Here is a 22,416-nt window from a genome sequence, read left to right as displayed (position 1 = left end):
GGGTGGCTCAGTGGGTTAAAGCCTCTGCCTTCAGCTCAGGTCATGATCTCAGGGCCCTGGGATCAAGCCCCGCATGGGGCTCTCTGCTCAGTGGGGAGCCTGCTTCCCCCACCAACCCCACTCTGCCTACTTGTGATCTCTCTATCTGTCAAATAAATAAATAAATAAAATCTTTAAAAAAAATCCAAGAAGAAAAGTTGCATCAAAAATATCTGAATTCTGGGCGCCTGGGTGGCTCAGTGGGTTAAGCCGCTGCCTTCGGCTCAGGTCATGATCTCAGGGTCCTGGGATCGAGTCCCGCATCGGGCTTTCTGCTCCGCGGGGAGCCTGCTTCCTCCTCTCTCTCTCTGCCTGCCTCTCTGCCTACTTGTGATCTCTCTCTGTCAAATAAATAAATAAAATCTTTAAAAAAAAAAAATATCTGAATTCTATCATGCTTAGCGAAATAAGTCAAGCAGAGAAAGACAACTATCATATGATCTCCCTGATATGAGGAAGTGGTGATGCAACATGGGGGCTTAAGTGGGTAGGAGAAGAATCAATGAAACAAGATGGAATTGGGAGGGAGACAAACCATAAGTGACTCTTAATCTTACAAAACAAACTAAGGGTTGCTGGGGGGAGGGGGGTTGCGAGAAGGGGGTGGGATTATGGACATTGGGGAGGGTATGTGCTTTGGTGAGTGCTGTGAAGTGTGTAAAACTGGTGATTCACAGACCTGTACCCTTGGGGATAAAAATATATGTTTATAAAAAATAAAAAATTAGGGGCGCCTGGGTGGCTCAGTGGGTTAAGCCGCTGCCTTCGGCTCGGGTCATGATCTCGGGGTCCTGGGATCGAGTCCCGCATCGGGCTCTCTGCTCAGCAGGGAGCCTGCTTCCCTCTCTCTCTCTGCCTGCCTCTCCATCTACTTGTGATTTCTCTCTGTCAAATAAATAAATAAAATCTTTTAAATATAAAAAATAATAAAAAAAAATTAAATTAAAAATTAAAAATTAAAAAAAAAAATCTGAATTCTGGGGCTCCTGGCTGGCTCAGTTGAAGAGCATGTGACTCTTGATCTTGGGATTTTTGAGTTTGAGTCCAATGTTGGGTGTAGAGTTTACGTAAATAAATAAAACTTTTCTCAAAAGTCTGACTATCTACTAAATATGTAATCCAAAAAAGTATTTAACTTTGTGAAGTATTACAAAATAAGGGAAAATTAACTTCATCAAAATCCACTTTTAATTTAAAAATCAGCAGATCTCTGACCTAATAATCCCAGCTCTTTGGTTAGTTATGAAAACAATGAGGGGGAAGGATTTTTTTTTTTTTTTTTTTAAGAGAGAGTGGGAGAGGAAGAGAGAGAATCTTAAGCAGGCTCCACACCCAAAGCAGACTTCAACACAGGGCTCAATCTCACTTCACTGAAATCAGGATTCAGGCGCTTAACCAACTGAGTCTCCCAGGCACCCAGGATTATTTTTTACTTTAAATACTCCTAATATGTCCCCAAGAAATAAAAACTGCGTAATTCAATTAGCTAATTCATATTTACCACATCATACAATTAAAGCCAGTTTTTTAAACCCAAATATAGTGAAAAATGCAGAACATTATAGATCCTCTGATGAAAGTTATATAAAACAGCCCAATAAACTAGACAAGCAAAAATAAAGCACTAGATACAGGATAAAAAGAACGCTGAGTATGGGTTTTACAATCAAAATTTACCAAGTAGAGTTCATACTTGGTAACAAGCACATAAATTGGGACTAAGGGACATTAGGGACTAAAGGACATTAATGATAAAAAGCAAGCTTTTTGGCTTCCCAGAGTAGCACAGACTGACAGCCCCAGGGAAGGGAGGTCTAGCTCTGCTCCCAACAGATGTTATGAAGGCAGATCTCAATCCCGCTTTGGGGAAGGCAAGGTAAAACAGCTAGCACAAATGTTCCCTTATAATACCAATGAGTACACAACCCATTCAACCAACTCCTCCATTCTTTCTTCATCAAAGACCTCAAAAAAGAGACTTTCACGATTCACATACCTCGGCCTTGAATTGCTAAAGATCTCAGAAGAGCTGAACTATTGAGTAAGGCATAAATGTAAGACTCCACTTGCAACTTTGAGAGCACAGAGGTGTACGAATGCAGAGCGAGGGTCTGGTGGAGGTGCTCAGATTTGGCATCAAATAGCTTCTTTAGCTCCCCCAGTGCATTTTCATTCATCTCTACTCTTTGGTAGCGATGATAGCCTGAAACTTTCACTTGATCTGCACAGATACCCTAACAGTGGACAAAAGGGTAAAACAGGAAACCAGTTAACTCTTTACATGTGACATAATCAGGCAGACAATGTATTATTGGCTTCAGTACCACCTTCGAAGAGCTTATAAATCATAGTGAGGGGGCAATACTACCACACAAGGAACAATAAATCAAATCTATAATCAGGAGCCAAGAGGGATAAAGTCAATCACAAGGCATCACATGGTCAAAGAAGACAAAAGAAACCGTAAGGAGAAAATAATAGAACTTGTTTCTAGGTGTCTCACAACTGAAAATCTTATCTTCAACTTTACAAACATGGAAGTCAAGCTGATATCCCCACAACTTCAAGGGACTTCAAAATATCTCTGTACCTACCCTCATTACTCTGATTCTGCTCAAAAGAAACCCCTCTCCTTTCCAATACTAACACCCCCAGCTGTGTTCCTAAGTCTATCCTCTTTTTCAGTGTTTTCAAATGTTCGCCTGACCACAGACTCTTTTCTGTCTACATAGAGAGATACAAAGGTCTCCCAGTGAATGAGGATCAAGGATGGGGGAAACCACATGTTTCTCCTCGATAACTCCTCCAGCCTCCCCTCACTGCCAGACTTGCCAAGAGTGGCCTTCTCTTCTTTGCCAACCTTCCCAGGCCACTGAGAAGTGGCTTCCCTTGGCCTCCACAGGGTCACCTTGGCCTCCGCAGGGCCACATCTAATTGCCTTCCTGTTTCCTCAGCTCTCAAATTTATTCCATGGATCAGCCTCTCCTTGACCCTCTCTACCCATCTGGATGTTCCGGGCATTATGCCCAAGGTTACAAACTAAATGGTCCCCAGACAGAATCTGACCTGAAAACATGACTTGTTTGGCCTCTACTCTCTATTTTGTTGTCAACAGTCTTAAATCAGGATCCTTCACACAGAAATCCTGACTTCCAGCTCTTCTTAGGAAGTGAAAAGATGTGGCAATGTTGGACCATCACAAGCTCACGGCAACGATCAGCTAGAACTCAAGAGCACCTGCCCCCAGTGCGCCAGAAAGGAGCTCACCCATGGACCACCATCCCACTCAGCCCATTTCACTCCTTCAGGTCACCTGCATGGCCCCTGCAAGCATCCAACTTTGTGACTCCTACACCACACTACTCTGGGCTAGGACAGGGTCTATGTGAGTACAAGCATCCTCCAGACCTAGATGGCATCACAAGAACGGCAGCTCCACTGCAAATGCCCCAGGTGCCAAAACGCTTTAAAGAACACCAAAATACCTGCACGGACAGCTGTTCATCCTTAAAGTGCCACAGTCGGCTTTTCGCATTTTGGCAATCAGACGTCAGAGCAAGGAGCTCAGCTTCGGCCAGCAGCAGCTGCTTCCGACACCGCGAGTAGTTCAAAAGCAGCTCGTAAAACTCATGCCTGTCCTGATGAGCCATGCTGTCAAATTCTTCTAAATACGACTCAACATTTTCCAGCCACGAACCAGGCTCAAAGATCTTCAGCTGTTCTTTAGTAAACGGTACTAGTTCTGGTTGAGATGGGAGCTCTGGGTAGAGTCGCTCGTTACGAAACAAGGGTTTTGCTGCCATCGAAGCTGGTACTTCTCCAGCAATTTCGGCTGGCAACTGAGGATACAGTTTTTTCACTCTAGGTGGCTGAAAAATGTCTTTGGCTTCACAAGAGCTCTGCAAGCCAACATTTTGTAGCACCTCTGAAGAAAGACCCAAGGCTTGCTTGTCATCTTTCTTTTTCTGAGTTTCTCTGGCCTGTAAATTTTCCATTTCTGGCTGAGTATAAGAAAAATTAGATTGCAAGCTAAGTTCGGAAGGTCCACAGAGTACCAACTGATTTTCCTCTCCTTCTGTGCAGTTCTTGGGGGTTTCTACTTTGGTTCCGACACTGTCTCCAGGGCTGACCTTTAGATTCACCGCATCATCCCCAACGCAGGCTCTGACCTCCTCCCCTCCCTTTAGGGTCTCTGTGTTCCATGTCAGGGGCTCTTCGTTGCTTATACTTAAGGAGGTGAGTGGTATATCAAACATTTCACTCTCGTTTTGTCCACAGGCAGCATTCTGGAGCTGGGAATCAGTTAACACCTTCAGACAGTCTCCTTTGAATTCACAAGCTGGAGGAGGGATTGCCAGCTCTCTGGAGGGTTCTGGAAGGGAGACTTCATCAGATTCTTCCCTCTGAAGGGTTTCTGATTTCTTCTTTTCCTAAAAATGAGATTTATAATGTGAAATAATTTAAAACATTGAAGTAACAACTAATGCTTTCAACATAAGGAATTCTTAAATTGTATACAAGAATCTAAATTTTATAATTAGCAAATGGAATCTAAATAAACTTCATAAGTAATGTGTATCGAGGCGCCTGAGTGGCTCAATGGGTTAAAGCCTCTGCCTTCAACTCAGGTCATGATCTCAGGGTCCCGGGATCAAGCCCCGCATTGGGTTTTCTGCTCAGTGGGGAGCCTGCTTCCCCCTCTCTCTGCCTGCCTCTCTGCCTACTTGTGATCTCTCTGTCAAATAAATAAATAAAATCTTTAAAAACAAAAACAAGTTAACTTAAAAAAAAATAAGTAATGTGTTTTGTATTTCCCATTATTATTCAATTTTGACTATGTTAAGTGTAGGAGATTCACTAGTCTAATCGCAACAGAGAAAGACATCAAAAGAAGCAGCAAGTGACGATACAAGAACAGAGGAGGAAAGTTTTAATTAGGTCATTCTCCATTCTCCTAGAGGTCAACAGAACAGTGTCCAAGTGGCATAGGCCTCAATCGATTTATCTTCATCTTGACAAACATATTCACTTAAAATTCAAGCAGAAATAGTCAAATAACTTGAATAATAAAAATGACTATAGTATTAGATTATAACCTACAGAATAAAATAAATATCACAAGTCCATACTGACATAAATAAATAATAAATGAGCAAAAGTGACACTCCTCCTTACAGAACTCCAATTAGTAAATGTAGATGGAATGAGACAAACAGGAAATCACCATTACAACGCCATGGAAATAACTATCACGGCAAAATCTGCCGACAGATGCTAAAGTGAGTGAGTGAAAATTCAAGGAGACACAAGACACCTGGATAGCATCAAAGTATCTTCTAAATATTTAGTAATTACAAAGGGGGAAATGGTAAGGTTCTGTGAAGAATTCTGGCAAATGATACTTTAACTGTGTAATCAAGATTAATATGACCAGTAGCATAACCCCATGTAAGGTTCTGAAAAGGCCTATCACCTCTTCAAGTGTCCTTGCCAATAACATATAACTTCAATCTAAGTTTAAAAAAATACCAGAGAAAAACTCAAATTAGAAGACAGTCTACAAAATAACAGAAACATGGGGCCCCTGGGTGGTACAGTTAAACGCCTGACTCTTGGTTCCAGTTCAGGTCATGATCTCAGGATCGTGAGATAGAGCCCCACGTCAGGCAATGCACTCAGTGCAGAGTCTGCTAAAATTTCTATCTCCCTCTCTCCCTCCACATGTTCGCTCTCTGTCTCTCTCTCAAATAAATAAATAAATACATCTTAAAAAAAAAAAAAAAGAATAACAGAAATGTTATGGTCATCAAAGAAAAGACTGAGAAACCATCAAGAGACTGGAGGAAACAACAAAGACAGGACAACTAAATACTCTGTAGAACCCTGGATTGGATTCTGGAATAGAAAAAGGACAATGGTAGGAAAACTGTTGAAATCCAAGTAAGTTCTATATCTCAGTTAATAGTATTTTGCCAACATTAACTTCTTGGTTATGATAAATGTTCTACACTACAGAATTTATGATTATGTGAGAGGGTGACATCAGAGGATACTGCATGAAGGGTATATGGAACTCTCTGTACTATATTTACAACATTTCACAAAGTCTGAAATGGTCTCCCAAAACACAAAGACAAAAAAAAGTTAACTGTTAAAAGAAAGTGCAATAAAATGAGTTACGGTTTAAAAAAAAAAACCTCAGGCATTAACACACAAAGTAGATACACAGGTAAACATGCTAATAAAGAAGAAAAAAATTACAGAAGATTCTTTAAATAAAATTGTTACACTCAAACAAACTGAAAAAAAAAATGCATCACTCAAGCATTCCCCTTTCACTATGAAATTTTAAGAAGACAAACCTGACAGTTTCACAAGTTATCAGTGATTTTGGATTGTGCTGTCCAGCAAATGTCAAGCAAAAAAAAAGCTGACAAGAACCAAAAATGTAAGCCACTTATATGTACCTAATAATAGGAAGAAAAGATAATTGTTTTTTGAAATGGAATTTGAGGTCGCTCACTGGTAATGAATGGCTACCAAACATTTACAATGGTGGCTAAACTAAAGAAGTACGTGCCCCTCCAAAATTACTTTAATCTACAATGTGAACATCAGATTCAGATATGAGCCACACAATGCACACAAATGAGTCTGTCTAACTGCCTAAAATCATGAACAATAAAAAGCATTAACGAGTATTCATAAGAAAATGAAGTGGATCTAATTACACTGCAATGATGTTTAGCACACTTCTATAATAAGTAGGTTTGTCAGAGTGGGAGGTCAGAAAGAGAAAATCAGGAGACGGAGGACCATGGTTACTACAGCGAGAGAAATGCTGGTGTACTTGTTGGGAGAACGGCCAAATTTTAGTGAGTTGAATAATCAAAACGTAAAATTAAGAAAATAATCTCATTTATAATGGGCAAAGAATAAAATTGAGATAACTTTAACAAAACAATTGTAAAAATTGTACTCTGAAAATTGCCAAACATCATTAAAAGAAACTGAAGACTTAATAAATGGAAACACATCCCATGTTCATGGATCAGATCACAATATTGTTAAGACGGCAATCCTCCTCAAATTGATACACAAATTCAACATAATCTCAATCAAAAGTTCAGCTGTCTTTTTTGCAGAAAATGACAAGCTCGATCCTTAAACTCATAAGAAAATGCAAGGGACCCAGAGCAAACAAAACAATCTTAAAGAAGGAGGACAAAGGAGATCTCATACTTCAAAACCACTATAAACCTACTTCAAAACCTACTATAAAACTAGAGTAATAAAGACAGTGTGGTCGCAGCATACAGACAAGTAGGTCAATGGAAGAGAACTGAGAATCCAGAAATAAAACCTTGTATTTACAGTCAACTGATTTTCAATAACAGTGCCAAGACAATATAATGAACAAAGAGCAGTCTTCAAGAAATGCTGCTTAACAACAGGATATCCAAAGAGTGAACTGGACCCTTACCTTCCATCACACACAAAAATTAATTCAAAAAGGATTACAGACCTAATGTAAGAGCTAAAACTTTACAACTCTTAGAAGAAAAAATAGGTGTAAATCTTTTTTTTTTTTTTTTTAAGATTTTATTTATTTGACTGAGAGAGGGAACACAAGCAGGGTGAGTGGGAGAGGGACAAGCAGGCTTCCCGCTGAGCAGGGAGCCTGATGCGTTCCTAGATCCCAGGACCCTGGGATCATGACCTGAGCCAAAGATAGACGCTTAACAGCTGAGCCACCCAGATACTCCCAGAGATGTAAATCTTAATGATTCTGGGTTACACATGACATCAAAAGTACAAATAGCAAAAGAAAAAAATAAATTGAACTTCATAAAAATTAAAAATATTTGTGCTGAAAATGACACCTTGAAGTGAAAAGTTAACCCACGGCATGGGAGGAAATAGCTGCAAATCAACTATAAGGGACTTACACTCAGCATAAAAAAGGAACTCATCTAACCCAATAATAAAAAGATGAATAACCCAATGTTAAAATGGGCAAAGGATGTGAACAGACATTTCTCCAAGGGGGATATAAAAATGGCCCATAGAAAGATGCTAACATCAGAAGCCATTACAGAAAAGCCAATCCAAATCATGAGACACCATGTCATGTCCAGTAGGAAAACTATTTAAAGTCAGATAGTAAGTGATGTAAAGTGATAGTAAGGATGTAAAGAAATCCGAACCTCATACACTGCTGGTGGGATTATAACGTGATGCAGCCACTATGGAAGACCATTCAGCAGCTCCTAACCGTGGTGATAGGTACACAACCTTACAGTCACACTAAAAACCACCAAATTATACATTATAAATAGGTGAATTGTATAGCGTGTGAATTACATCTCAAAAAGCTAGGAGAGATTTTTTAAAACTTAGTGAGTTGACAAAATGAGTGAGAAGTAAGGAAGCAGAGACTGGAATGTGGAACAGAGAAGATTTTTATTTCTCTCTTCTGAAGCTGAAAGAGACCTCTAGGGTGTTAAATGCTAACTGGAAGAGAAGACAAGGGAGCTGGAAGCAGCCACAAGACAGGCCACATGATCAAGGGCACAGAAAGCAACTACACTGCCTCCAACATGCAAGCGTCAGAGCCTTCCTATCCAACCTACCCCTCAGGCAGTTTTTAACCCCCATTTCATTCCACTCCAACACCACCTCACTCTGGCCTCTCCCCTCACTCCAGAATTGCCTTGAAATTTCAAATTCTTTCCCTCCACCAAACAAAATGAAGTGTCCAGCTGCTACTCCCAAACCTGCCTGCCCACTCCCAGCAGCTGTAGGAACAGATAATGAGGCCAGAGAACCAAATGAATTTTTTTAAAAACTTCTTAGCCTCTCTGGAAAGAACACACAAGACTTTGTTTAGGCTTTTAGTTCCCCTGGGGTAGAACTCAGTGCTTGTCTGGGTTTCCAGAGTGGAACCAAAGAAAACTCTCTACCTGTCCTGGTTAGGGTAGTTGGGTCCAAAGAGAAATTAGCCTGGAACTGGCCCAAGGAAAGAGTGAGGGAAGGACAGAGAAGCTGGTGCTCCGATTCAAATGGACTATCCAGACCAGAGAAGGCAACCTGGAGGGAAGGACGGACAACCGTTGGAGCTGATGGCAAAGGCCTGACGCCGCTCCCTCAAGGATCCCGGTACAAGGACAGGACCTCTAGGTATGAATGCAGAGAGGGGACTTGCTGAAATCACCACTGATGCCAGAGCCTCAAAGGCAGTGGTGAGCGCCCTGTGGCTTACTTCACTTTCCCAAGCACCAAATAGGGGAGCAGGTCCTGAATGGTCTCCAAGCCAGCAGCCTCTGCCCCACCACCAATTCATTCCAAACACCACTGTAACTTTGGCTCCCCTAAAACACTGCTCTGAACACCACAAACAGTCACAGCTCTCCACTTAATGAAAGACTTGATTCTTAACTCAGTGCCTTTGATGACTCTGTTATGACCATGCCTCTAGACAAATTCTTCCTTTAATGACCACACCAGCCCTTCCACACATGCTTTACTATGAATTCCTGCTGTGTGTACTTGTCCTCCGGCCCTGATTACAGGTTAATTTATCTTTAAGTTCTGTCTCCCCCCACATAAACCAAGTATCTTAGGTCCAGGCACTATGTGTCTTTGGATCTGATCTGCCTCTGATTTTTGACAATGTTCAGTAAATGTTTCCTGAGACAATGGTGATGACCTATAAAATACAAGGATTTACTGAGCACAAACTGTATACTGGGCCCTGTATTAGGTACTAGAATAAAGAAATAAAAATAAATTATTCATTTATCCAACAAATATTTATACTTACCATGTGCTCAGGCACATTCAGAAATTTATTTTTATATACCTCTCAGAAAGCAGAGGGAATACCCAATCAGTCAGAAGAAACTTGACTTTTTTGCCAAAATCAGAATCTATTCTTACACTAAAAATATAAAATGTCACTTAAAAATTAAAAAGCCAGCTTCCGATTATTTTGCCTACTTGAGTTAACTGGAGATAAAGATACAGGGGAACGTATTGTATATATAATAATCATTACAGATCAAAAAATTCAAACACAACTCCATGTGTATCAAGTCACGTGTGCAAAAAATTCATACTTACATAATTTTATCTTAAGCAAGGGGACACAGTACTCACAACTAAAGATGGCCAGGTTAGGAATCTGTATTTCTTTACTTTTAACCTAAGTTACATATAGGTAGAGAATAAATATTAAAATAATTCCACAGAAGGAAAAATAAGCAAGCACTTATACAGAAATGGAAGAATGGAAGAATTTTCTTTATCAATAAACAAGGAAAAACAAACTTAACTACGTATCACAGTAAACATGCTCTGCAGTGTTGTGTACAAGTGGGCAAAAAACTAAAGAACTCACACAAAACACTACCAACAGTTTTTCCCAGGAAACAGAATTCAGGGCTCTTCACTTCTGCTGTACATTTCTGTGTGTGTGTGTGTGTGTGTGTGTGTGTCCCACTCAGATGCACATTCTTCTGGAAGCAATGAGCACTTTTATAATTAGAAGAAAAATAAGAGTGTATGTTTTGGGAAACAAACTGGAAGTTTCCTCACTCACAATTCTTTCTCTCTGAGCTGGAGTAAGTAAAAAAAATTTACAACTCCTTTGCTTCTGTAAAAATACAATGAGCTGCTTCTTCACAAATAATGAAAGTTCAAGTTTTATACATTCCGTAGAATACTTCCATGAGATTATTCTAAAGACAGGGTCTGTTTATCAATAATGTCTGTATCCACAGCACTTTGCACAATGTCTGGCATAGAAGAGATAAAAAGGGCTTGGATATGTGGGTCTGTTTAAGTCAAAAGCTCTTTGGGCAACTGTTCCAGCCCTCCTTGGGGTATACAGGGATGCTGTACCAGGGAAAAGGCTTGGGGGAAGGGGAAGGCCTCGACGTTCTGCTTTGAGTACATCTGCTCTTAGCTGCCACCGCTTTCCTGTGCTCTTAACAATCTTCCTTTAAGTATTAGGCTTGACAAGCTTGACCTGTTCCTCCTCTATCATACACTTCCCTCCCTCAGCTTCTGGGACCCCACTCTCTCAGTTAAGGGCACTGGGGACACGTACTCCCTCTCTACCTCACTGATCACTCCTCACACTTCCTTTTCTTCTTCTCCCCAAACTCTTAAAGTTGGGGTGTCCCTGGGTTCTTTTCTTATCACCTTTCTATACGACACTCATTCCCAAAGTAACCTAATTCAGTCTCTGGCTTTAAATAACTACCTATATGCTAATGACTATATGCCAAAGACTCTCAGTTTTGTTTTGTTTTGTTTTTTTAAGATTGATTTATTGGTGGGGGGAGAGGATCTCAAGCAGACTCCGTGCTGAGAGCATGGAGCCCAATGCGGGGCTTGATGCCATGACCCTGAGATCGTGACTTGAGCCAAAACCAAGAGCTGGACGTTCAATCGACTGAGCCACCCAGGCACCCCGAAGACTCCCAGATCTTAATCCCAACCTGGCTCTCCCAAGCTCTAGATTCATATACTCAACCCTACTTTATATCTCCATTTTGATGTCTAATAGACACCTGTTTCAAAATTACCATAATCAAAGCTCAACTCCTAATCAGCCCCCAAACCGGTTCCACCCACCACCTCCTCGTCTCAGAGTCATCCGTGACTCTTCTCTCTCTCACATGCCAGATCCAAGCCATCGGAAAATCCTCTTGGCTCTACCTGCAGAAACTTCCAGAGTTCAAACACTTCTCACCACCTCTGCTGTACAAGTCTGGTCTGAGCCACTGTCACCTCTTGCCTGGATTATTCCAACAGACTAAAGGTCTCTGCCTTTACTCGCTCCTTTACAGCTGATTCTCAACTCAGCAAGCACAGTGATCCTTTAAGGCATAACTCAGATCATACCCCTTCTCTGCTCAAAACTCTTGAGGTGCTTACATATTTCAAAGCAGAAGTTGCTACAATGGCCCCCACAGCCCTGCTTGACCGGCCCGTGTGTTAGGTTTCTGACTTTATCCCACTATTCCCCTGTCCCTCACTCCTCTCCTACCCAGACTATCTCCTGGCAGTTCTTAGGGCAGGCCAGGAAGGCCACTCCCTTAGGGCCTTAGCTTGGAACGTTTCTTCCCCAATATCTACATGGTTAACTCCCTCATCTCTTTCGTGTCTTTACTTAAATGTCACCTTGGAAAACTGCAACCCATCCTTATCTCTCACCACTGCTCCCCAACTCTGTGCCCTGTTCTTTTTCTCTTTTCCTCACACTTATCATCTCCTAATATATCATATATTTTATTTTTTTAGGTGGGGTTGTTCATTTGTCCTCTCCCTTGAGAATGTGATGTACATTAAGACCAGGTTCTTTCATTTTCTTATGTTACTTCCCAGGTGCCTAGAACAGTTCCTGGTGACCAATGAGTGTTTAATCAACAAATGAATGGACCTTAGGAGGCACAAAAGGACCTAAATAATATATAACAGCCCCTACCTTCATTCCTATTCATGAGGGGGAACAGCTAAGTGGTAGAAATCATCCAGGCTAAGAAACAATAGGGGATGGAGATTTAAAGGTCTTTCCAGAGGCACCTGGATGGCTCAGTCGGTTAAGCATCTGCCTTTGGCTCAGGTCATGATCTCTGGGTCCTGGGATCGAGCCCCAGTCAGGCTCCCTGCTCAGTAGGGAGTTTGCTTCTCTCTCTCTCTCTTTCCCTCTGCCCTTCCCCACTGCTTGTTCTCTCTCTCTCTCAAATAAATAAATAGAATCTTTTAAAAATTAAAAAAAATAAGGGTCTTTCCGTTTCTGTGATCAGCTTTCTGGGCCACATCTCAGTCTACCCTTAGCAATTACAATATGCTGTTACAATTAATGAGTCGCTAGCATTCAGAGTTTAACTGTCTGTGCATATTCCATGACTGTAAAATACAAACTGCATCTGTAGAATAAGTCCAAATCTAAAAATCTACTGTTCTTAACTCAAAATCTACCAAGATCACCGAAGTCAGGGTCCTCTGAGGTGGGGGATATTCCAGTAGAAGATGTACTAAAAGAATGAAAACATTATTAGGACAACCTCTTAGGAATGAGGAGATTAACTACAGCCTAACAATGTGAAGTCATCTACCAGATGATTAACATTGAGGAATGCAGGTCAGCTGCTGGGTAAAAAAAAATCCACAAGCCAGTCAAACTATCTGAAGGGAACAACACGTGACACTACTCACTTCCTGAACTGAGTCTTGGAACTGCTTCATGGCTCCGTAAATCACTGCTAAATTAGACAACAGATAATAAAGATTTCATTAATGCAGAACTTTATAATTATGCCAACACTAAAACAAATCTACTGACTCTAAAAGAACAATTTTTACAATGACAGGTATGAGAGCCTTGCTGGTGTTGTGGACTTTTTCCACTTGTTTTTTTCATTCTACTCAGAGGAAATAAGCTTGGAAGTATTCCTCAATACTGGCATCTATTCCTTTATTTAACAAACATGACCAAGTGCAAAAAGGGCTGTGAAGGGTACTGGAAACAAACAAGTCCTTGCCTCACTGAGGACACAGTCTATGGAGAAGAGTTGTCAAAATAACTACAAGTGAGACAAGGGACAAAGGAGGTGCAGGGTGTTACTGCAGGAGGGAGTAACATGAGGATGATAAGGGAAAGCTCTTCCAAGGAAGTACTGTTTTAGTAGAGACCTCACAACTGAGCAGTAGGTGAAGAGGGGTAGGAAGAGAAATGTGGGTAGAAAAAATAGCATGTGCAAAGGCCCTGAAGCAGAAGATACACGTATTTATGTATTTTATATATATAGTTGAGAACCAAAGAGATGGTAATAGTAAACCTCAGGCTGAAGAAAAAGAAGCCAGATCATTAAGGGCCCCGAGTAGATCTGAGGACTCTGGACTCCAGCCTGGGGGTAATGGGGAACCTTTGCAAGATTTTAAGGAGGAGAGTTATCAGTTTTGGTTTTTGTTTTTTAAAACTATCAACCAGCTTCAGTTTAGAGAGTGGGCAGCTAAAATGAATTTGGAAAAGCCAGTTTAGCAGAAATCCAAGAAGTCTTCCTTGGAGGATGGTGGTGGTACGATGGAGAAAAATGAGCAAAATTAAGAGAGTATTTAGGAAATACAACTGGCAGGACTTAGTGACTGATTAGATTTGGAGAGAGAAAAAAGCACGCATCCAGGATTTCTGGTTTGACCAAACACCTCTGGAATGAAGGCCTCTTCAAATAAATTAACCTATGTCTGTGTAGGAAAATTGCCTGAAATGTGTCAATAAAATGAGCAATTGGTTTTCCAAGATAGATTAAAAGCTCAAGGTTTTTACTTTAGAAGTCCTGTTGCAAACAAAATAACGTAACAGAGAATCTTCTTAACTATTTTTAAGTATCTATAGACAGACATATAGATATATGAATTAATGAACTAAGCTATTGGATTGAGATTTTTGGTGTTAATCTGAGTTATCAAACTGACTTTGGGCCTACCATTTAACTTCTCTGATCTTTAGTTTCATCATTTGTTTGAGGGGGAAAAAAAAAAGCCCTACATATTAAGATTTAATGTTCTGCCCTATACGTGACTGATGTTTACATGTTACGCACTACCATATTCTAGGTACAAGGACCTTATGCATGGTTCACCAAGGGCTTTTTTTTTTCTTCCTCCATCTAGCTAGTTCTTTACCAGCCCAATACAATGAAAAATTATTTCTCTTAAATATGCTTCTTAAATTAGATAGCAAAATGGCTTTCACCCCAAAGAGTAACTCCTCATAGGTCTGGGTACACTGGTGTGCATAACTCCATTACAGCCTTTTTAAAATGCACAATAAAACAGAGTCACACATATCATTTATGGCTAATTAAAAATAGTATCTTTCAACACCTGTCTCCTGTCAAAACTTTGCTCCTATGAGAAAGATTTAAGTACCATTTTTAAGCTACACTTGCTTTGCAACATCACCCACTTGTTAGAAAGGAAATTTCCAGTAATTGTATTACTACCCTCATTATTTCCTTAATGTAAATTCAGTTCCAGGTAAGCCAGAATAATCTAGGTCCAGCCATCCAGGGGCAGCATTTAACCTGTTCACTGTAAAATAAGTGTCATTTCAGAAAATATATGAGAAAAATTAAAACAAAGCTGCACCTGAAAACAAAACAAACCAACAAAAGTAACCCAGAAAACTCAAACCCATCTCTACTGTGTGAGTCCTGCTCTGGTTTAATTTCTGGACATTCTTCCCCCATAATAAAGGGCCAGGATTATGAGAAATAAACAGCAGCAGCACCCTACCACCTTGAATTTCAAAAGTAAAAAGGTACATCGCTACAATCTGTCGCTATCCATATAGCTCTGCCAGAGGGCTCATGCTACCCGTGGATGCTCCTTCCCTCTGTTCACGAGAGGACTGAAAATGTTCCCAGGTTTAAGTTTAAAGGACAAAAAAGGGCGCCTGAGTGGCTCAGTGGGTTAAGCCTCTGCCTTCGACTCAGGTCATGATCTCAGGGTCCTGGGATACAGTCCCGCATAGGACTCTCTGCTAAGCAGGGAGCCTGCTTCCCTCCTCTCTCTCTCTACCTGCCTCTCTGTCTACTTGTGATCTCTGTCTGCCAAATAAACAAATAAAATCTTTAAAAAAAAATAAATAAAGGACAAAAGAGAGTCAAAGATGAAACTGGGAATTGAAAAGGTGCTCCACGGCAGGAATCCAGGCCCAGGTGTGGAAAAGTCAAGAAGAAAGCAGAAAAGCAGGAGTCCCCTGATGTCAGAGAAGAAAAAGGAAAATATGGGCTCCTGACAAAATATAGTAAGGGAACGTGGAGCTCGAATAGACGAACAGGGCTGGTGTCGGTGGGTCGTGGGATCACACACTGGAAGGTGCGGCCAGAGACTGCGGAGGGCTCAGGAGATGGGTAGCCCTGGCTGGAGAGGCCCAAGAGAGGGAAAAGGAAACAGGGCGCATCCGCCACGGTCTCGGGAGGGTGGCGGGGAGATCCTCACCTTGGTTTTTGTCCGGCTGGCCTTGGCCTTGGCCCGGCGCGGAGGCCTCACCGCCTCGGCCATAGACCCTGCGGCAGCGCCGTCGCTGTTTGTTTTTGTCAAACCCCTGCGCTTGCCACAACCGACCCAGTTCCGGCCTCCGGACTTATCACGTGATCGGGCCTCCGCCACTCCCGGAGAAGGGGCGGCAGCCAGGGACGCTACGGGCCGCAACGTAGGACAAACCACTCCAGGAGGCGCATTTTTTTTTCACTGAAGGATGGCGGCCCCGCCCCTTCCCTCCAGGCCCCACCCCTGGCCCAGTGCTCCCTGTGCCCCGTACGCAGGTTCGTTCCGTTGTGTGGAACCCCGGTGCGGGCTCTCCCGGTGGAGCATCTCATCTGTCTCTCCTGCCCTCCCTCAGTGTGCACGCCGGGTACGCTGGCGCACACCTCACTCACGCTCGCCGGCTTAAAGGAGTCCGGGGACGGACGTCTCTCAGTCTCGTTTGGACCTGTAGTTAAGTGGATCCTGTCAGGCAGCCTCAGCCTCTGCTTTGCGCTCGGGATGTACCCTTGAGATTTGCATGTTGGTTCCCTCTTTTGTAAATGGGAACGATGATATTTGATGGAGATTAAACGGCCCAATCGGGAAAGGTACTTGTGGAGTGACAGGCATATCAGGGAATGGAAGTTACCATTACTGTACAAAGTGCCCGGCGGGAAACAGACCCCTGTCCCGAGAAGGGCAGAGAAGAAATAAGACACGTAAAAGCGTTCTTAGTGTAGATTGTCCGTACCTTGCTTCATTTTTAAATTCCAGGTGTTAAAAACCTGGCGCCATCTCCCTTCCCCAGCTGTTCAGTTTCTTCTATCCAAAGCACTTAGTGCCCCTTAAAATACTACATAATTTGCTTCTATGTTTGTGCCTGTCACCTGCTCCAGAAGGTAAGCTTTCAAAGGGCAAGCGCTCTTTGTTTTGTTCCCTCTTGCCTCCCCAGGGTCTTTACAACGCGGGCCAGTGTAGAGTAGATGCTCAATAAATATTTGATGGATGGAACAAATGAGTGTGAGTTGTTTTGTCTGGTGGCGGGGTAAGAGAGTTGAGATGGCTTATGTGGGAGGAAAATAAGACTATCCACGCGCTGGTAGCATATCCTAGAATGAAAAATCCGGGAATATGATATGAGAAATGGGAAGCATTTCAGAGATACACCCTGCACAGCGACTTGTTTAGGAGCTATTTGATTATACAAAGAACGGTTTCGTGTATTTTGAAATCCTCAACAACAAAAATGTTATCAAGCCACTCAGTACACACATGCGCTTTGTATACCTCTGTGTGTGTGTGTGTGTGTGTGTGTGTGTGCGCTTATTTATTTATTTATAATGGGCAAGACTTGGTAAATACGAACAAAATCTTTTTACCACCTTTACTACCCATTACTTTTGCTGGTGTTTCTTCAGGTCTGGAATGCCCTTTCCGGTTTAGACCAATTCAAATCCTTCTTGGCCTTCAAAGTTCTGTACGTGTTAGTCACTACTTAGCAAAACAGAAGTGACCCCACCTTCACTTCCTATGGTTTACAATTTAGTTGGAAAGCATAGATAAGTTGAGATAAATATATCACAGCCTAAGGGGGAAAATGGCATACTTTACATTTACAAATTGAATTTTGTTTAAAAAAAAAAGTGTCAAATATATATATATATATATGAACTGAATTTGTTAGAACTTAGTACTATAAGCAGTTTTGCTGGTCAGTTCAGGCAATAGAATAAATTAATCTATATTAAATTTAATAGTGTAGTTTAGGGGCAGTTGGGTGGCTCAGTGGATTAAGCCTCTGCCTTCGGCTCAGGTCGTGATCTTGGTCCTAGGATCCAGCCCTGCATCAGGCTCTCTGCTCAGCAGGGAGCCTGCTTCCCCCTCTATCTCTGCCTGCTGCTCTGCCTACCTGTGATCTCTTTCTCTGTCAAATAAATAAATAAAATATTTTTTTTAATTTAATACTGTAGTCTAAAATACTTGAAGGAATTTAAGTCATAAATGGAATTGATTGTTGAACAAAATTTGGTCTATTGAATTGGAATGACCAAATGTTTAAGCCTCCCCTTGAAAGTGATTATTAAAATTTATTAGATTTATAAATAGAATGTTGAGATTTATAAAGGTAAAGACTTAAGAAAAACTAAATTAAAAAAGAAAAAGAAAAACTAAATTTTACAATGTATATGACTAATAAATTGAGCATTAATTTTGAAATAATTTAAAGATTACTTTCAAAAAAGAAAATAATGATAAATCTATCTTCTATACATAAATGTTATCTGCAGAAACCCTAAAAAATTTACATTGGCAGCAAGCGTGGTTAATCACTGGCCTAATTTAACAGTGGAAAGTTTGCTACTAAGATCCTTGGGTAGGGGTGCCTGGGTGGCTCAGTGGGTTAAGGCCTCTGCCTTTGGCTCAGGTCATGATCTCAGGGTCCTGGAATCAAGCCCCGCATTGGGCTCTCTGCTCAGCAGGGAGCCTGCTTCCTCCTCTCTCTCTGCCTGCCTCTCTGCCTACTTGTGATCTCTGTCAAATAAACAAATAACAATCTTAAAAAAAAAAAAAAACTATCACACTTTAAAAAAAAAAAAGATCCATGGGTAGTGATAATCACCATTTCCTGAGCTCTTACTATCAGTCAGGAACTGTTCTGAGTACTTTTCACATAATCCATTTGATTCTCACAATTCTGCAAAGTCAGTTGTTTCATTGTTCTCATTTTATAGAAAGGGACTGAGACTCAGAGATGTTAAATGATTTGCCTACGGTCATTCTAGCAAGCTAGCCTGAGCTAGTAAATGGGAGGGCTGGAATTTGAACCAATGAAGTCGTACAGTATAAATACACTTTTTTAAAAAAAGATTCTCCTTATTTATTTGAGAGAGAGAGAAAGAGAGCTCAAGCAGGGGGAGCGGCAGGCAGAGGGAGAAGCAGGCAGAGGGAGAGGGAGAAACAGTCTCCCCGCTGAGCAGGGAGCCCAATACCAGGCTTGATCCCAAGACCCTGGGATCATGACCTGAACTGAAGGCAGACGCTTAATTGACTGAGCCACCCAGGGGCCCCCAAATAGACTTTTAAGATAGGTATCTAGGCTTACTCTCTCTGTAATTGCAGTACTCTGTACTTATACACTGGAGCTGAGATGAGTATCAGAAATACTTCATTTAAAAGATACTGGGTTATTCAGAATAGTCACAGCACTGACTATTGAGTATTGGTTTTATATATATATTTTTTCCCTTCAAAAAAATCCTATAATAGTGTTAAATTATAATATTCTTAAATGTGTCTGCAAACAACATAGAAGTATAACATAAAAAACATGTAATAGAAAGTTAACCCTACTCTCCCTAGAGTTAACCATTATTAACAGTTCAGTATGCATCCTTTCAAACATTCTACCCATGTACAAATATCACATTCTTAAATACTCAATATTTATGTATATATTGTCTGTAACCTTTTAGTTCATAAATTCTGAAGATATTTCCTTGGAAGGAAAATGGCTCTATTTCATTTTTCCCTTAATTAATTAAATATTCCCTAACTTTATTTAAACACACTTCTTTTTTTTTTTAAGATTTTATTTATTTACTTGACACACAGAGATCACAAGTAGGCAGAGAGAGAGGGGCAATCAGGCTCTCCGCTGAGCAGAGAGCCCTATGTGGGGCTCGATCCCAAGACTCTGGGATCATGGCCTGAGTCGAAGGCAGAGGCTTTAACCCACTGGGCCATCCAGGAGCCCCTAAACACACTTCTGATGGCCATTAAATTGTTTCTAATTTTTCATTATTAAAAACAATGCCTAGAGGCTGGCTCAGTGGGTAGAGGATACATTCTTGATCTTGGGGTTGCAAGTTTGAGCCCCATATTGGGTATAGAGATTACTTAAAAAAAATAAAATCTTGAAAAAAAAACAATGCTTACAATGACCACACTTGTATATTTTTTGTGCATGTGTTTTTCCATAAGATATATGCCTAGCTGCAAAATTGCTGATCAAAGACACATTCTCATTTTTAATTCTAATAAGTATTTACTAAATTTCCTTCTAATGGGTTTTATTCATTTTCACCGCAGCTTTCAAAATTTAAAATAATTTTCAGGTCACATGGGGGGCTCAGTCAGTTAAGCATTTGCCTTCAGCTCAGGTCATGATCCCAGTGTCCTGGGACAGAGCCCCACATCTGGCTCTCTGCTCAGCAGGGAATCTGCTTCTCCCTTTCCCTCTGCCTGCCACTCTCCCTGCTTATTCTTTCTCTCTCTCTCTCCCCCTCTCTCCCTCTCTGCCAAATAAATAAATAAATTCTTTTAAAAAATTTTTAAATAAAATAATTTTCAATCTCATGAAAAAAATCCCAATTTAAAACCATTACCAGGCAATCATAAAAGGAGTAAAATTTACGTACTATATTACAGTATTCCAAAATTTAATATGAGCCTGATTCCTAAGGCAGCCAGTATCCGGAACAGCATTTGCCATAACTTTCAGTGAAAGTTGCTGAACTCAGGAATGAGCTCAGGGTAAACCCTTCTTAAACTCCCTTACAAAATTCGATTCCACAGGCTCTGTTGCCATCTGGCGGCAATACCCCCCTGATGATGCAGCCTCTCACGTGATTTCCGAGAAGTCCCTCATGCTACAGTTAATTACTTCCTCAATCTGTACAAGGCATTAATTATTTCATCATTCATGATTACTAAACATATTTTTAAAAAATTATGAGGAAATCACTTTACTTCTATATTTCTTTCTCTTTCTTTCTTTCTTTCTTTCTTTCTTTCTTTCTTTCTTTCTTTCTTTTTTAAGATTTAATTTATTTATGTGACAGAGGAAGACAGCAAGAGAGGGAACACAAGCAGGGGTTGTAGAAGGGGGAGAACAGGCTTCCCGCCAAGCAAGTAGCCTGATGCGGGGGTCCATCCCAGGACCCTGGGATCATGACCTGAGCAGAAGATGCTTAATGAATAACGCCTCTAAGTTTTTTACAGTTTCTTGAGACAATTAGCTGGAAGTGCATGTACCAAAAATATCCTGACTACGTCTTTTTTTAAGACTCTTATATAGATGAGGTTTCTTTTATTAACAGACTTTTGTTTCTACAGGAAGCCAAACATATAAAACTTTTATTTTTTTATATTACTTCCCCTCTCATAATCTTGCCCTCTTTAAAAAAAAAAAAGTAAATGAGTCATAGAAATGGTGAGTGCATCCCAAACATCATATACCTGCTGGTGTCCCACTCATATCTCCTTGGCATTTATAATTTCTGAGTATGAGAACCAAACTCAAACTGTCACATCTTTGCCTCAGAGCCCGCTTTGGGTACACATTCACCAGGCTGAAGGTGCCACGGGAATACTGCATCCCCCTAAACTGAAAGCAGCCCTCAACCAGTGACAGATGGGGGTTGACATATAAATACCATGATGGGTTGAATTGTATCCCTCAAAATTTGTATATTGAAGTCCTAACTTCCAATACTTGAGAATGTGACCTTATTTGACGATAGGATCGTTAGAGACATAATCTGGTTAAAAGGAGGTCATAAAGGTGGGCCCTAACCATGACCTGTGTCCTTCTACAAAGGTAGAATTGGGACACAGAAACATGCAGAGAAGTAAGATAACGATCTACCAGGCTAGGAGAGGGATCTAGAACAGCTCCTTCCCACACAGCCCTTAGAAGAAAACAACTCTGCTGACCACGTGACTTTGGACTTCTAAACTCCACAACTGTGAGATAACACATTTCTGTTGTTTAAGCCTGTCAGTATGGTACCTTATTATAGCAGCTTTAGCAAATCTCCCTCACACCTGTCAGGACTAACACTGTGATCTGCGTTCTGTGGTATTTCCCAGAGTCCCCTGTGGGATTCAGCTCCAACTGACCACAGTGGCGACATCCTTGATAACACAGTCTCTATTCACTTCCTTATCTCCCTTTTTCAGTTCCCATTTCACTACTAGTGTTCTCTGGGTTCACCTCTGAAGTAAACTACTTGATCTCCAACTCTCGAACTCTCAGACTCTTGAACTCCTGGTCTCCAGGCCTCCTTGAGGAACCCAAACTAAGATAGTTAGTATCAGAAATGGTGCTCAGGGGCACCTGGGAGGCTCAGTGGGTTAAAGCCTCTGCCTTCGGCCCAGGTCATGATCCCAGGGTCCTGGGATCGAGCCCCACATCTGGCTCTCTGATCAGCGGGGAGCCTGCTTCCCTTCCTCTCTCTCTGCCTGCCTCTCTGCCTACTTGTGATCTCTGTCTGTCAAATAAATAAAGAAAATATTTTAAAAAAAAAAAAAAGAAAAGAAATGGTGCTCAGA

At 41.1% G+C, this 22,416-nt stretch overlaps 1 protein-coding gene across 1 annotated transcript in view; it reads right to left on the bottom strand.

Annotated features, from left to right (window-relative positions):
- Positions 1–16,198, bottom strand: part of EPG5 (ectopic P-granules autophagy protein 5 homolog) — a 105,851-nt gene extending 89,653 nt beyond the window's left edge. Inside the window, exons 1-3 of the mRNA XM_032309070.1 lie at positions 16,057–16,198; positions 3,525–4,469; positions 2,036–2,273 (exon numbers count right to left, since the gene is read on the bottom strand). Coding sequence (XP_032164961.1) covers positions 2,036–2,273; positions 3,525–4,469; positions 16,057–16,119 — 1,246 coding nt within the window. The 5' untranslated portion in view covers positions 16,120–16,198. The remainder of the gene's footprint in view (positions 1–2,035; positions 2,274–3,524; positions 4,470–16,056) is intronic.
- Between the last annotated feature and the right edge of the window lie 6,218 nt (positions 16,199–22,416).

Source organism: Mustela erminea, chromosome 13 (genome assembly GCF_009829155.1).
Source record: "Mustela erminea isolate mMusErm1 chromosome 13, mMusErm1.Pri, whole genome shotgun sequence".
Lineage (NCBI taxonomy): Eukaryota > Metazoa > Chordata > Mammalia > Carnivora > Mustelidae > Mustela > Mustela erminea.
The sequence above is the reverse complement of the archived record's forward strand: the minus strand, read 5'-3'. Positions and strand labels throughout refer to the sequence as shown.